This window comes from Apteryx rowi, unplaced genomic scaffold (assembly GCF_003343035.1).
Source record: "Apteryx rowi isolate R43461 unplaced genomic scaffold, aptRow1 scaffold_1245, whole genome shotgun sequence".
Taxonomy (NCBI): Eukaryota; Metazoa; Chordata; class Aves; order Apterygiformes; family Apterygidae; genus Apteryx; species Apteryx rowi.
In genome coordinates, this window is record NW_020447470.1 from 41,227 (window position 1) to 56,679 (window position 15,453).

At 44.8% G+C, this 15,453-nt stretch overlaps 1 protein-coding gene across 7 annotated transcripts in view; it reads left to right on the top strand.

Annotated features, from left to right (window-relative positions):
- The window catches only part of LOC112960934, a 48,013-nt gene that overhangs the window by 23,838 nt on the left and 8,722 nt on the right, over positions 1-15,453 (top strand). For all 7 annotated transcript variants that reach the window (XR_003251891.1, XM_026055641.1, XM_026055642.1 and 4 more), the window contains one exon: positions 15,251-15,358. Coding sequence is in view for 6 of the 7 variants with exons in the window: in XM_026055641.1 (XP_025911426.1) it covers positions 15,251-15,358 (108 nt within the window). In the remaining variant the exon portion in view is untranslated. The remainder of the gene's footprint in view (positions 1-15,250; positions 15,359-15,453) is intronic.

The following is a 15,453-nucleotide window of genomic DNA, read 5'->3' on the forward strand; positions in this document are numbered from 1 at the left end:
TTTGCCTTTTGCCTTTGCCTTTTGCCTTTGCCTTTTGCCTTTGCCTTTTGCCTTTGCCTTTTGCCTTTTGCCTTTTGCCTTTGCTCAAGCCTAATCCTGGCCCTAACCTTAATCCTAACCCTAAATGCCTTTGCCTTTGCTGATCCCTAACTCTAACCCTAGCCCTAACCCTAACCCGAAATGCCTTTGCCTTTGCCGAACACCAATCCTAACCCTAACCCTAACTGCCTTTGCCTTTGCTTTTGTGTTAGGCTTAGCCTTTGCTTTTGCCTTAGGCTTAGTCTTTGCCTTTGCCAAGCCCAAAGCCTAACCCTAAGGCTAACACTAAACCTAATCCTAAACCTAACCCTAACCATAACCCTAACCGCCTTTGCCTTTGCCTTTACCTTTGCCGAACCCTATCCCTAACCCTAAATGCCTTTGACTTGGACTTTGCCTTTCCCTTTACCGATCTCTAACCCTAACCTTAACCCTAACCCTAAATGACTTAGCCTTTGGCTTTGGCTTTGCTGACCATAACCCTAACCCTGGATGCCTTTGCCTTTGCTGAACCCTAACCCTAATGCTAACCAGAAGCCGAAGGTGAATCCTAACCTGAACCCTATCCAGAATGGGAACGGGAACCCTAACCCTAACCCTAGGTGCCTTTGCCTTTGTCTTTGCCTTTTTTTTTTGCGTTTTCAGTAGCCTTAGTCTTAGTCTTAGTCTTAGCCTTAGCCTTAGCCTTAGCCTTTGCCTAAACCCTAACCGTAACCATAACCCTAATCATAGGTGCCTTTGTCTTTGTCTTTGCCTTTGCTGAATCCTAACCCTAACCGGAAGCCGAAGCCAAATCCTAACTCAAAGCAGAACCCGAACCCAAACCCTAACCCTAACACAAACCTAACCCTAGATGCCCTTGCCTTTACCATTGCCTTTGACTTTGCCAAACCCAAACCCGGGTGCCTTTGCCTTTGCCTAATCCTAACCCTAACCCTAAGTGTCTTTGCTTTTGCCTTTGCCTAATCCTACCCCTAGCCCTAACCCTAACTCTAAGTGCCTTTGCATTTGCCTCTGCTTTTAGCTATCCCTTTGCCTTTGTGTTTGCCTTTTCCTTTGCTGAGCCCGAGCCCTAGGCGCCTTTGCGTTTGGCTGACCCTAACCTGAACCCTAACCGTAAGTCTAGCCCTAACCATAAGCCTAAGTACCTGTGCCTTTGCCTGTTCCTTTGCCTCTGCCTTCACCTTCGCTTGTGTCTTTGCCTTTGCCTAACACTAACTGTGATGCTAACCCTCACGCTAACCCTGACAGTAGGTGTCTTTGGTTTGTCTTTGTCTTTGCCTTTGCTGAACCCTATCCCTAGATGCTTTTGCCATCACCTTTGCCATTTGCTTTGCCTTTGCCTTTGGCTTTGTGTAACGCTAAACCAACCCTAACCCTAGATGCCTTTGCCTTTTCTTTTGCCTTTGCCTTTGCCTTTTTCGAACCCTAACCTTTGGTTACCTTTGGTTTTGCTGTTTCCTTTGCCTTTTTTCCCTTTGCCTTTCACCTTGCCTCGGCCTAACCGTACCCTAACCATCGTTTTCTTTGCCTTTGCATTTTCCTTTGCCTTTCTCTTTGCTAACACTAACCCAATGAGAACCCTAGTTGACTTTGCCATTGCCTTTGCCTTTGCCTGTTTTTTGCATTTTCAGGAGCCTTAGGCTTAGCCATTGCCTTTGCCTTTACCTTTGCCTTTGCCTAACCCTAACCGTAACCCTAACTGTGTAGGTGCCTTTGCCTTTGGCTTTGCCTTTCCTTTGCCTTTGCTGTACCCTAACCCTAACCCTGGATACCTTTGCCTTTGCCAAAAACTAACCCTATCCCGAACCCCAACCCTATCCCAAACCCTAAACTGAAACCTAACCCTACCCCTAACCCTATCCAGAACCCGAACCGGAACCCTAACCCTGACCTGAACCCCAACCCCAACCCTAACCGTAACCCTATCCCTAACCTGAAGCCAAATCCTAAGCCAAAGCTGAAGCCTAACCCTATTCCTAACCCTAACTCTATTCCTAACTCGAACCTGAACCCAATCCCGAACCCTAACCCTAATCTCGAACACTAACCCGAATGCGAACCCTAATGTGAATCCTGACCCTAACCCTAACCCGACGTAACCATAACTGTAAATGCCTATGCCTTTGCCTTTGCCGAAGGCTAACACAAACCCTAACCCTAACCCTAACTGGAACCGGAACCCTAACTCTAACTCGAAACCTCCCCCTAACCATAACGAGAACCCGAAGCCTAATTTGAACTCGAAGCCGAATCCGAAGCCGAACCTGGACCCGAACCCTAAAGCTAGCCCTAACTCTTACCCTAACGCTAACCCTAGATGCCTTTGCCTTTACCTTTGCCGAACCCTAACCCCAACCCTAACTGCCTTTGCCTGTGCCTTTGCCTGTGCCTTTACTTGTGCCTTGCCCTTTGCCTTTGCCTTCCCCATCACCTAACACTAACCCTGATGGAAAGCCTGACTCTAACCCTGAGTGTAGGTGTCATTGTTTTGGTTTTGGCTTTGGCTTTGACTTAGTCTTTTTCTTTGCCTTTTTGCCTATCCCTAATACTAACCCTAATCCTAGATGCCTTTGCCTTTCCCTTCGCTGAACCCTAAGCCTAAGTCTAACCCGAACCCGAAGTCTAACCCGAACCCACAGCCTAACCCGAACTGGAACCCTAAGCCAAAGCCCAACCCTTACCCGAACCCAAACCCGAAGTCTCACCCCAAACCTAATCCTAACCCTAACCTGAATCCGAACCGGAGTCCTAACCCTAATGCTAACCCTAACGCGAACCTTAAGTCTCACCCTAACTCGAACCTGAATCCAAACCCGAACCCGAACCCTAACTAGAACCCTAACCCAAACTGAACACTAACCTGAACCCGAACCCTAAACCGAACCCTGAACCTAACCAGAACCCAAGCCGAACCTGAAACCTAACCCGAAACCAAACCTGAAACTTAACCCTAACCCTACCCCTGACCCTACCCGAACTCTAACCCGAACCCAAACCCGAACCTGAAGCCTAACCCAAACCTTAACCCTAACCCAAAGCCAAACCGGAATCCTAGCCCTGAACCAAAGCTGAAGCCAAGCCTGAACCCTAACACTAACCCTCATGCTAAGCCAAACCCAAACTGTAACCCTAACCCTAACCCACACGCTAACGCTAACCCGAACAACAACCCTAACCCTAACCCTAATCCTAACACTAGATGCCTTTGACTTTGCAACTGCCTTTGCCTTACCCTAACCCTAACCCTAACCCTAACCATAGATGCCTTTGTATTTCCTTTGCTGAACCCAAACCCTGACCCTAACCAAAACCAGAATCAGAAGTCTGACCCTAACCCAAAGCCTAACCCTAACCCCAACTCGAAGCCGAACCCGAACCCGAAGCCTAACCCTAACTCTAATCCTAAATCTAAATCAAACCCTAACCCGAACCTGAACCCAAACCCGAAGACGAACCCAAACCCGAAGACTAACCCAAACCCAAACCTGAACCCCAACCCCAACCCGAACCTAAAACTGAAATCAAACACAAACCCTAACCCGAACCCTAACCCGAAGCCTAAGCCTAACCCAAACCCTAACCCTATATGCCTTTGCCAAACCCTAGCCCTAACCCTAAGTGCCTTTACCTTTCCCTTTGGCTGACCCTAACACTAACTCTAGCCCTAACCCTAACCCTAAGTGCATTTGCTTTGCCTTCCCCTTCACCTAACACTCACCCTGATGCTAACCCTGACGCTCGCCCTGACATTAACCCTGAGATGAGATATCTTTGGTTTGGCTTTGCCTTTGCCTTTGCCTTTTTACTTTTGCCTTTGACTTTGGTTTTGCGTAACCCTAACCCTAAGCCTAGGTGCCTTTACCTTTGCCGAACCCTAACCCAAACCCTAAACCTAATGCTAATGCTAACTCGAACCTGAACCCTAACCCTAACCCTAACCCTGGATGCCTTTCCCTTTCCTTTTGCCTAACCCTCACCCTACCCCTACCCCTAGATGTCTTTGCTATTGTCTTTGCCTTTCCTGAACCCTAACCCTAACCCTCCCCCTAAACCTAGATGCCTTTACCTTTGCCTTTGCATTTGCTGAACCCTAACCTGAACGTGAACCCAAAGCCTAATCTGAACCTAACCCTAACGCGAAGGCTAACCCTACCCCTACCCCTACCCCTACCCCTACCCCTACCCAGAACCCTAACCCAAAGCCTAACACGAGCCTGAATCCGAACCCTAACCCTAATCCTAGATGCCTTTTCCTTTTCTTTTTTTTTTTTTTTTTTTGCATTTTTGGGTAGCCTTAGCTGTAGTCTTATCCTTTCCTTAGCCTTTGCTTTTGCCTCAGCCTCAGCCTTAGCATTTGCCTTTGCCTAACCCTAGTGCTAGATGCCTTTGTGTTTGCATTTGCCTAAGCCTAACACTTAACTGTAACCCTAACCTCAACCCTAACTGTAGATGCCTTGGCCTTAGCCTTTGTCTTTGCCAAACCCTAACCCTAACTTTAACCCTAGCTGCTTTTGCCTTTGCCTTTGCCTAACCGTAAGCCTAACCCTAACCCTACCTCTACCGCTAGATGACTTTGCCATTGTCTTTGTCTTTGCCAAACCCTAACCCTAACCCTAAGCTTAACCCTAACACTAGATGCCTTTCTCTTTACCTTTGCCTTTGCCTGACCCTGACCCTAAGTCTAACCCTAAGTATAACCCCAACCCAAGATGCCTTTCTCTTAACCATTGCCTTTGTCTTTGCCTTTGCCGAACCCTAACCCTAACGCTAACCCTCACCCTAACCCTAGATGCCTTAAATTTGCTTTTGCCTTTGCTGAACCCTAACATTAACGCAAACCCAAACCCTAACCTGAACCCAAACCCAAAGCCTAACCCTAACCAGAAACCTAAACCAAACCCGAAACTGAACCCCAACCTGAACCAGAACCCTAACCCTAACCCTAAAGCGAAGCTGAATCCAAATCCGAAGCCTAGCCCAATGCCTAAGCCTAACCTGAACCTGAACCTGAACCCAAACTCTAACCCTAACACCAACCCAACCCTAACTCAAACCTGAAGCCTAACCGAAAACCTAACCCGAACGCTAACCATAACCCTCACCCTAACCATAACCCACACCCTCACCCTAACCCTAACCCAAATACAAACTGGAACCCAAACCCTAACCCTAACCCTAGGGTGAATCCGAACCCAAACCTGAACCCAAACTCTAACCCTAACCATAACCCTAACCCTGGATGCCTTCACCTTTGCCTTTGCCTAACACTAACACTAACCCTAAGCCTAGCCCTAGATGCCTTTGCCTTAGCCATTGCCTGAACCTAACCCTAAGTCTAACTCTGACGCTAACCCTGGATGCCTTTACATTTGCCTTTACCTTTGCTGAACCCTAACCCTAACCCTAGATACTTTTGCCTTTGCCTTTACCTTTGCCTAACCCTAAACCTAACAATACATTGCTTTGCTTTGCCTTTCCCTAACCCTACCCCTAGATGCCTTTGCCTTTGCATTTCCCTTTACCTTTGCCTAACCCTAATGCTAAACCTAACTGAGATGCCTTTGCCATTTGCTTTTCCTTTACTTTGCCTTTGCCTAACCCTAACCGTGAGTGCCTTTCCCTTTCCCTTGCCTTTGCCTTTGCCTTCACCTGACCCTAACCCTAGATGCCTCTGCCTTTACCTTTCCCTTCTCCGGACCCTAACCCAAACGATAGCCGTAGATGCCTTTGCCTTCCCCTTTGGCTTTGCCTTTACCTTTACCTAACACTAACCCTAACCCTAACCCTACATGCCTTTGCCTTTGCCTTTTCCTAACCCTAGCTGTATCCCTAGATGCCTTTGCCTTTGCTGAATGCTGACCCTAATGCTAACCGTTGATGCCTTTGCCTTTGCCTAACCCTAGCCCTATCCCTAGATGCCTTTACCTTTGCCTACCCTAACCCTAGATGCCTTTCCTTTTGCCTTTCCCTAACTGTAACCCTAGATGCCTTTGCTTTTGCCTTTCCCTAACCCTAACCTAGATGCCTTTGCCTTTGCATTTCCCTTTGCCTTTGCCTAACCCTAATGCTAACCCTAAGGGAGATGCCTTTGCCTTTGCCTTTTCCTTTATCTTTGCGTTTTCCTAACCCTAACCCTGAGCGCCTTTGCCTTTGCCTTGCCTTTGCCTTCTCCTTCACCTAACGCTAACCCTAGTTTCCTATGCCTTTGCCTTTGCCTTTACCTTTGCCTAACCCTAACCGTGAGTGCCTTTGCCTTTGCCTTGCCTTTGCCTTCTCCTTCACCTAACGCTAACCCTAGATGCCTCTGCCTTTACCTTTGCCTTGTCCTAACCCTGACCCTAAYGATAGCCGTAGATGCCTTTGCCTTTGCCTTACCGTAATGATAACCCTAACCCTGAGTGCCTTTGCCTTTCCCTTGCGTTTGCTTTCGCCTAACCCTAACGCTAGATGCCTTTTCCTTTGCCTTTGTCTTTTCCTAACCCTAACCCTAGATGCCCTTGCCTTTGCCTAACGCTAACCCTAAGCCCAATGCTAACCCTAGATGCCTTTGCCTTTGCCGAACGCTAACCCTAATGTTATATGCCTTTGCTTTTCCCTAACCATAAGCCAGATGCCTTTTCCTTTGCCTTTTTGCCTTTGCCCTTGTCGTTGGCTTTGCTTTTGCCTTTCCATTTACCTTTCCCTTTGCCTAACCCTAACCCAACGCTAACCCTAGATGCCTTTGCCTTTATGTTTGCCTTTGCCGAACCCTAACCTTAACCCTACCCCTAAGCCTAGATGTCTTTTTCTTTTCCTTTGACTTTGCCTTTTTCCTTTGCCTTTGCCTTTGCCTTTCTTACGCCTAACCGTAACCCTACACCTAACTGTAACCCTAGATACCTTACATTTTGCCTTTGCTTTGCCTTTACCTAACCCTAACCCTAAGCATAAACGTAACGCTAGATGCCTTTGCCCTTGCCTTTGCCTTTGCCTTTACCGAAGCCTAACCCTAGCCTTAACCCTTAACCTAACGGTAGATGCATTTGCCTTTGCCTAACCCTAACCATAACCCTAAGCCTAATGCTAACCCTAACCCTAGATAACTTTGAATTTGCCTTTGCCTTTTCCTGTGCGTAACACTAACCATAATGCTAGATTCATTTGCCTTTTCCTTTGCCTTTGCCTAACAATAACCGTATCCCTAACACTAACCCTGATTCTAACCCTACATTCCTTTGGCTTTGGCTTTGCCTTTGGCTTTCTTAACCCTAACCCTAACCCTGACCCTAACCCTAACCCTATAGATGCCTTTGCCTTTGCCTTTACTGGACCATATGCCTACACGCTTTTGCGTTGGCTGTGGCTTTTCGTAACCCTCACCATAACCCTAACCGTAACCCTAACCATAAACCTAACCCACGATGCCTTTTCTTTTGCCTTTGCTTTGCCTTTGCCTTTGCCTTTGCCTTTTCCCTCTTCTTTGCATTTGCCTTTGGCTAACCCTAACCCTAGATGCTTTTGTGTTTACTTTTGGCTTTCTCTCTCTCTTTGCCTCTGTCTTAGGCTTTCTCTTTGCCTTTGCCTAACACTAATCCTAACATTAACCCTAACCATAGCTGCCTTTGCCTTTGCCTTTGCCTAACCTTAACCTAACCCTAGATGGATTTGCCTTTGTCTTTTCCTTTGCCTTTGCCTTTGTCTTGTTTAACCCTATATCTAAACGTAGATGCCTTTGCCTAACCGCAAACATAACCCTAGATGCTGTTACATTTGCTGTTCCCATTGCCTACCCCTAAACCTGACAGTAACCTAAATCCTAGGTGCTTTTGCCTTTGCCTTATCATTTGCCAACTCTAACCTTAACCGTAACTCTAACACTGGCTGCCGTAGATGCCTTTGCTTTTGCCTTTGCTGTTGCCTTTTCCTAACCCTAACTCTAGATTCCTTTGCCTTTGCTTTTGCCTTCCCTTTTTCTTTTCCTTTTCCTTTACCTTTGCCTTTAACTAATGCTAACACTGACCCTAACAGTAGATGTCTTTGCCTGTGTTTTTGCCTTTGCCTAATCCTTTACCACAGATGCCTATGCCTTTGCATTTGCATTTGCGTTTGTCTTTGTCTAACCCTAACCAAAACAGTAGGTGCTTTTTCCTGTGCCTTTGCTTTTGCCTAACCTTTGCCTTTACCTAACCCTAACCCTGGATGCCTTTGCCTTTGCCTTTTCCTTTCCCTATCACTAACCCTAACCCTGGATGCCTTTGCCTTTGCCTTTTCCTTTCCCTATCACTAAGCCTAACTCTAGATGCCTTTGCCTCTCCTAACCCTAACCATAAACCTAGATGCCTTTGCCTTTTCCTTTACCTTTTCCTTTGCATTTGCCTTTGGCTAAACCTAACCCTAGATGCCTTTGCCTAACCATAACACTAACCCAAATCCTAACCTTAACAGCAACCCTAGATGCCTTTGCCCTCGCCTATGCTTTTCCCTAACCCTTACCCTAACCCTAACCCTAGATGCCTTTGCTTTTGTGTAATCCTAACCCTAGCGCGAACCCTAGATTCCTTTACCTTTACTTTTGAGTTTGGCTTTGCCCTTGCCTTTGCGTTTGCCTTTTTCTAACCCTAGATGCCTTTGGCTTTGCCTTTACCTTTCCCTAACCCTATGCCTTACCCTAACCCTAGATGCCTTTTGCCTTTTGCCTTTTGCCTTGGCCTTGGCCTTGGCCTTGGCCTTTGCCTAACCCTAGATGCCTTGGCCTTGGCCTTTGCCTTTTTCTTTCACTTTGCCTTTGCCTAACCTTAATCCTAGATGCCTTTGCCTTTGCCTTTGTCATTGCCGTTGCCTAACACTAATGCTAACCTTCAGCCTAACCGTTACCCTAGATGACTTTGCTTTCACCTTTACCTTTGCCTTTGCCTAACACTAGCCCTAACCCTAGATGCCTTTAGCTTTGGCTTTGCCTAATCCTAAGCCTAAACCTAATCCTCACCCGTGATGCCCTAGATGTTTTTGCTTTTGCCTAACCCTAACCTTAGATGCCTTTCCTTTGCCTTTTCCTAACCCCAACCCTAAACCTGCATGCCTTTTCCTTTTCCTTTGTTTTATCTTTGACTGTGTCTTAGGCTTTTTGTTTGCCTTTGCCTTTGCGTAACTGTAGATGCACTTAGCTTTGGCTTTGGCTTTTTCTTTGTCTTTGCCCTTGCCTTTTCCGTTGCCTTACCTGAACCCCAACCCTAACCCTAAGCGTAACCTCAGATGCATTTGCCTTTGCCTTTTCCTAACGCTAGCACTAACACTAACCCTATATGCCTTTGCCTTTGCCTAGCTCTGACACTAGATGCCTTAGCCTTAGCCTTAGCAAACCTAACCCTAACCCTAGATGCCCTAGATGCATTTGCTTTTCTCTTTGCTGTTGTCTTTGCTGTTCCCATTGCCTTTGTCTTTGCCATTGGCATTGCCTTTGTCGATCCCTAATCCTAGCCCTGGATGCCTTTGCCTTTTCCTTTCACTTTCCTTTGCCTTTTCCTTTTCCTTTTTTTCCCTGTGTCTTAGGCTTTTCCTTTTCCTTTGCCTTTGCTGTTAACTGTAGAATGTGTTTGCCGTTACCTTTGTCCTTGCCTTGCTGTTGCCTTTGCTGTTTCCATTGCCTTTGTCTTTGCCGTTGGCATTACTTTGCCTTCACCTTTGCTGTTGCCTTTCCCTTTGCCTACCCCTAACCTTAACCCTAGATGTCCTAGATGCCTTTGCTTTTGCCTTTGCCATTGCCGTTGCCTTTATCTTTGCCTTTGGCATTGCCTTTGCATTTCCCTTTCCCTTTGCCTTTCTCTAACCCTAACCCTAGTTGTCTTTAACCTTGCCTTTCCCAGCTCTGCCCCTAGCCCTAACCCTAGGCCCATATGCTTTTGCCTTTGCCTTTGCCTTTGCCTAACCCTAGATTCCTTTGCCTTTGCCTAACCCTAACCAAAATCCAAGATGACTTTGCCTGTGCCTGTACCTGTACCTGTGCCTTTGTCTTTGCCAACTCTAACCCTAACATTAATCATAATTCTAACCCTAAAGCTAACCCTAACCCTAGATACCCCAAACGTTTTTGCTTTTCCTTTACCATTGCCTTTGCCATTGCCTTTGCCTTTGGCATTACATTTGCCTTTGCCTTTGCCATTGCCTTTGCTTTTTTTCTTTCCCTTTGCCATTGCCTTTGCTTTTTTTCTTTCCCTTTGCCATTGGCGTTGCATTTGCCTTTGCCTTACCCTAAACCTAACTCAAAACCCTAACCCTAAGCCTAATACCTTTGCCTTTGCATTTTCCTTTCACTTTCTCTTTTCCTAACCCTAACCCTAACTTTAAGCCTAACCCTAAGCCGAAGTGCCATTTCCATTGCCTTTGCCATTGCCATTACTATTGCCATTGCTATTACCTTTGCCTTTTCCTTTTGCCTCACTCTAACCCTAACCCTAACCTGTACCCTAACCTTAACCCTAAATGCCTTTGCCTTTGCCTTTATCTAACCGTAACCTTAAATACCTTTGCCTTTGCCTTTATCTAACCGTAACCTTAAATACCTTTGCCTTTGCCCTTGCCTTTTTCTTTACCTTTGCCTTTGCCTAACCCGTACCTGAAGCCTAATCCAAAGCCAAACCCTAACCCAAATCTGTATCCGAACCCTAACCCGAAGCCTAACCCTAAGCCAAACCTGGACCTGTACCCTAACCCTGACCCCGACCCATACTCCGAACCCTACCCCTACGTTGAAACCTTGCCTTTGCTTTTGCCCACCTCTAAGCCAAACCCTAACTACCTTTGCCTTTGGATTGCCTTTGCCTTTGCCCAACCCTAACCCTGAATGCCTTTGCCTAATCATAACCCTAACCCGAACCCTAATCCAAACCCGAACCTGAACCCAAACACTAGATGCCTTTGCCTTTGCCTAAGTCTAACTGTGTAAGCCTTACTCTAAACCTAACCCTAAACCTAATCCTAAACCTAACCGCCTTTGCCTTTGCCTTTGCCTAACCCTAACTGCCTTTCCCTTTCCTTTGCCTAACGCTAAATGCCTTTGCCTTTTCCTTTACATTTGCTTTTGCCTTTGCCTAAACCGAACCCTAACCCTACCCCAAACCCTAAATCAAAGCCTACCCCAAGCCCTGCCCCTACCCCTAACCCAAACCTGAACCCGAACTCTAACCCTGGATGGCTTTGTCTTTCCTAAGCCTAACCCAAAGCCTAACCCTGAGGCTAACCCTAACAGAATCACAGAATGGTTGAGGTTGGAAGGGACCTTTGGAGATCGTCTAGTCCAACCCCCCTGCTCAAGCAGGGTCACCTAGAGCATGTTGCACAGGATCGTGTCCAGGCGGGTTTTAACCCTAAATGGCTTTGCCATTGCTTTTGCCTTTCCTTTTCCCTTTCCCTTTCCCTTTGCCTTTTGCTAACCCTAAGCCTGAGCCTAGCCCCATCCCTAACCCTAAAAGACTTTGCCTTTCCCTTTGTCTTTGCCCAATCCTAACCGTAAATGCCTATGCCTTTGCCTAACCCTAACCCCAGATGCCTTTGCCTTTACATAACTGTAACCATAACCCTAGATCCCTTTGCCTTTGCCATTATCTAACCCAAACCCTACCTGCTTTGGCCTTTTCCTTGCCTTTGCCTAACCCCAACCCAAATGCTAACCCTAGATGCCTTTGCCTTTGCTTTTGCCTTTGCCTAATCCTAASCCGAACCCAAACCCTAACCCTAATCATGCCCCCGACCCAAGCCCTGACCCTGACCCTAGGCATAACCCGAACCCTACCCCTAACCCTAACGTGAACCCAAACCCTAGATGCCTTTACCTTTGCCAAAGCCTAACCGTAGATGCCTTTGTCTTTGCCTTTCCTTTTACATTTGCATTTGCCTAACCCTAACCCTAACTCTAACCCTAACCTTCTTTGCCTTTCTATTGCCTTTCCCTTGACCTTTGCCTTTGCCTAACGCTAATCCTAAATGCCTTTGCCAAACCCTAACCGCCTTTCCTTTGCCTTTGTGTTTGCCTTACCCTAACCCTAACTGTAACCCTAAATGCCTTTTCCTTTGCCTTTGCCTAACCCTGACGATAAATGCCTTTACCTTTATCTTGCCTTTGCCTTTGGCTTTTCCTTTGCCTAACCCTAACTCTAACTGCCTTTTCCTTTTCCATTGCCTTTGTCTAAGTCTAACCGTAAATGCCTTTACCTAACCCTAACACTATCTCTAACTGCCTTTCCCTTTGCTTTTTCCTTTTTTCTAACCCTAACCCTAAGCCTAACCCTAGATGCTTTGCCTCTGCCTCTGCCTCCACCTTTGATAACCCTAACCCCAACTGCCTTTGCCTTTCCTAACCTTAGCCCTAACCTGGGATGCCTTTGTCTTTGCATTTGCCTAACCCTAACCGTAACCCTAGATGCCTTTGCCTTTGCCTAATGCTAACCTAACCCTTACCCTAAATGCCTTTGCCTTTGCCTAACCAGAAACCTAACCCTAACTCTAACCCTAAACATCCTTGCCTTTGCATTTGCCTTTGCCTTTGCTTTTGCATAATCCTAACCCAAACCCTTACCCTAACCCTATATGCCTTTTCCTTTGCCTGTGCCTTTGCTTTTGCCTTTTGCCTTTGCCTAACCCTTACCCTTACCCTTATGCTTACCCTTAACCCTAATCCCAGATTCCTTTGCCTTTGCCTAACCCTATCCCTGTCCCTGACCCTATCCCTATCCCTATCCCTTTGTCTCCCCCCCGCCTTTCTTTGCCACCCCTTTCTTTTCTTGGCCCCTCTTTCCTTTCTTGGCACCCTTCTCCCTTCCTTGACACCCCCCATTCCTTCCTCACTTTTTCTTCCTCACCCCCTTCCTTCCCTCCTTCCTCCCTCCTCCACTTCCTTCCTCCCCCTAAAGTTTCTAGATGGAAGTTTTGCCTAAATACTCCTGTACATTTACCAATGTATGGGTTTACTGTCTAAGGAATGAGCTACCTTGGAAATTAATACTTCTTTCTGAAATATAACTGAACTCTACTCCTGAAATAAAAGCTTAACTAAAATCATCCTTATTTTTTAGTCTATTTTCAAGTGAGTTATTTTTAAAGAAGTAATTCACTTAATGGAAGGGAGCAGGATGAAGATATGTGAGATATATATGAGATACAAAGGAAGGAAAGAAACACAGTAAGGAATAAAATTCAGGTTTGAAAAAAAATATTCTCATTGTTGAGCAATTGGCAAAGCAACTTAAGTCTATTTATTTAATGAAAATATGTATCATGTGTATATATTCACAGCAGGGATGTAATCCATAGTGAGTAGAAAACTAGCAGCTGCCAGTATATTATCTGATCCGTACTGATTTGTTGTTGTTATGTGCATTAACAGCATTCCTGGTCTTTGCATGTGGAAATACTGATTTCATTAAAAGCATCAGTGTCATAAGCTGTACTAAAATAAATTTTAACTGGTACCTACTGTGACACAGCTATTGCATAGTAATTTAAGTACTACTGACTTGATTGTATATCTGAAGTCTTTTTTTTTTAATATAAATAGGGAAACTTTAAAGATTGTACCAAGCTAGTAAAACTTTTACATGTATTGAGGCAATACCCTTGCTTAGTGTGATTGTCCTCTAGCAACAAAAGGTTACTGTTGGGAAAGTGATTGGAACAATGGAAAGTTTGAAAGCTGTTAAACATTATGATTTATGATCATTTCTTTTAAAGCTGCATTATGAGTTTCTATTGGTTTTACTTTGGTCTTCCTCTTCTGAAAGAAAAGACTTGTATGTAGTGGAGGGTAATTCTATAAATATCCTTTTTTGGACTTGCTGTTCATATCATGGAATAAATGCAGATATTCGGTAATCATCTTTACTGTATATCTTTTTAACTGAGAAAATAGTGTGTTCAGCTTTTATCATTAAAATAATTATATATATATTTTTTAACCTAATAACAGAGACACCTCTGCCCAAGTTTAATCTTCCTTTTCCAGTTTTTAATGATATTTTCTTTAAAAATAACTTGTACAAACCCAGATAGAGGAATACTGTTAGTATTAAAAATTATATATATAATCCCTGTTATACTTTCTCATATAAACTTAGTGTTAGATATTTGTGGTTACTTTTTTCCTTTGTCTGGAGTATTTGAAAGTGTTTGTTTTTAATCCAGAAGATTTGAATTATGAGGACAGACCTGCACTTTTCATATTTTTGTGCCCAGGTGAAGTGTTTTCAAGAGAACTGTGTTGGCGCTGATGAGAGGATGGTGCTTGTGGCCTTCTTTGTGAGGGCTGTTAGTTCTAGAACTTGCTCCCTCGCTAGAGCTTCAGTGTTTCAAAGACTCTGCTCTTTCATTAGCCTTCTTGGGATTGAGAAGAGGGTTAATATAAAGTACGGATATAATATCTTGAAGTTCAATAGTGTTCTGGCTTTTTGCTAGTTAGAGGCAAATAAGCTCCTAAATTTGGTTCTTTGAAATTTACTGTGTAAAACATTCTCCTGAAAGAGCTTAAAGCTTCATGAATCTTCCCAAAACAGTTTCTGTAGAAATGGGTCAGGGCTATGCTGCCTCAGGAAAATTGTACACATTCGTTTGTATGCAGATACTTTGGGAAGAGATTAAAATACATAAGGAAATGTGTTTTCCCATGTATTTCCAGGAAAATTCTTGGGGTGTTCCTCTTCAAAGGATTGTGTCAGATTACTGCAGGAGATAACTCCTCTTAGGTTCCTCTCCCTTTGTCCCCCCACTTTATCCTCTCCCTCCTCCCCAAAATATTATGGGATAATGCTGTTTAATTGTAATATCTTAAAAAATTAATCTGCTCTGTAACTTCAACTGTATCTGACAGAAGGCTAGAGATCTCAAAAATGAGGTTCCTGCAGGTTTAAAAAAAAAAAATAGGCAGAGAACCTCCTCCATGCTTCCTTTTCTCCTCAAAAGGCAGCAGCATAAGCTCAGTCCTTATTAAATATTTAATGTTAGGGATATTCAGTCTGGGAGTTAAATGCAGGACATAAACCTCCAAGAAACCAGGTGTAATTAGTTCTGTTGCTCATATAACTATTTGTTTTATTGATACACTGGAATTTCCCAAGATGTACTGTTCTTGTGTTTCTGGCTTAGCATATTACATCAGATTTTATGGCGTGTGTGCCACACAATGATACTTTAATCTTTCAGAGAGCAAATGTTACATTGTGGGGTTTTTTTTCCCTTTCCCTAGCAAAGTTTTGAGATACTGAATGAAGATGATGCTTCATTTATCTTAAAAGTTACACAGGCTCTTACGGATGCACTGGTGGAATATCGTCAGCAGGTTGCCTCAAAAAAAGTAATGTAGATTTTGTTTTGCCTTTTTTTTTTCGTTATACAAACAGATTTTTAGACTCCTGTGAGCTATGCTTTTTTTTTTTTTTTTTTTTTTTT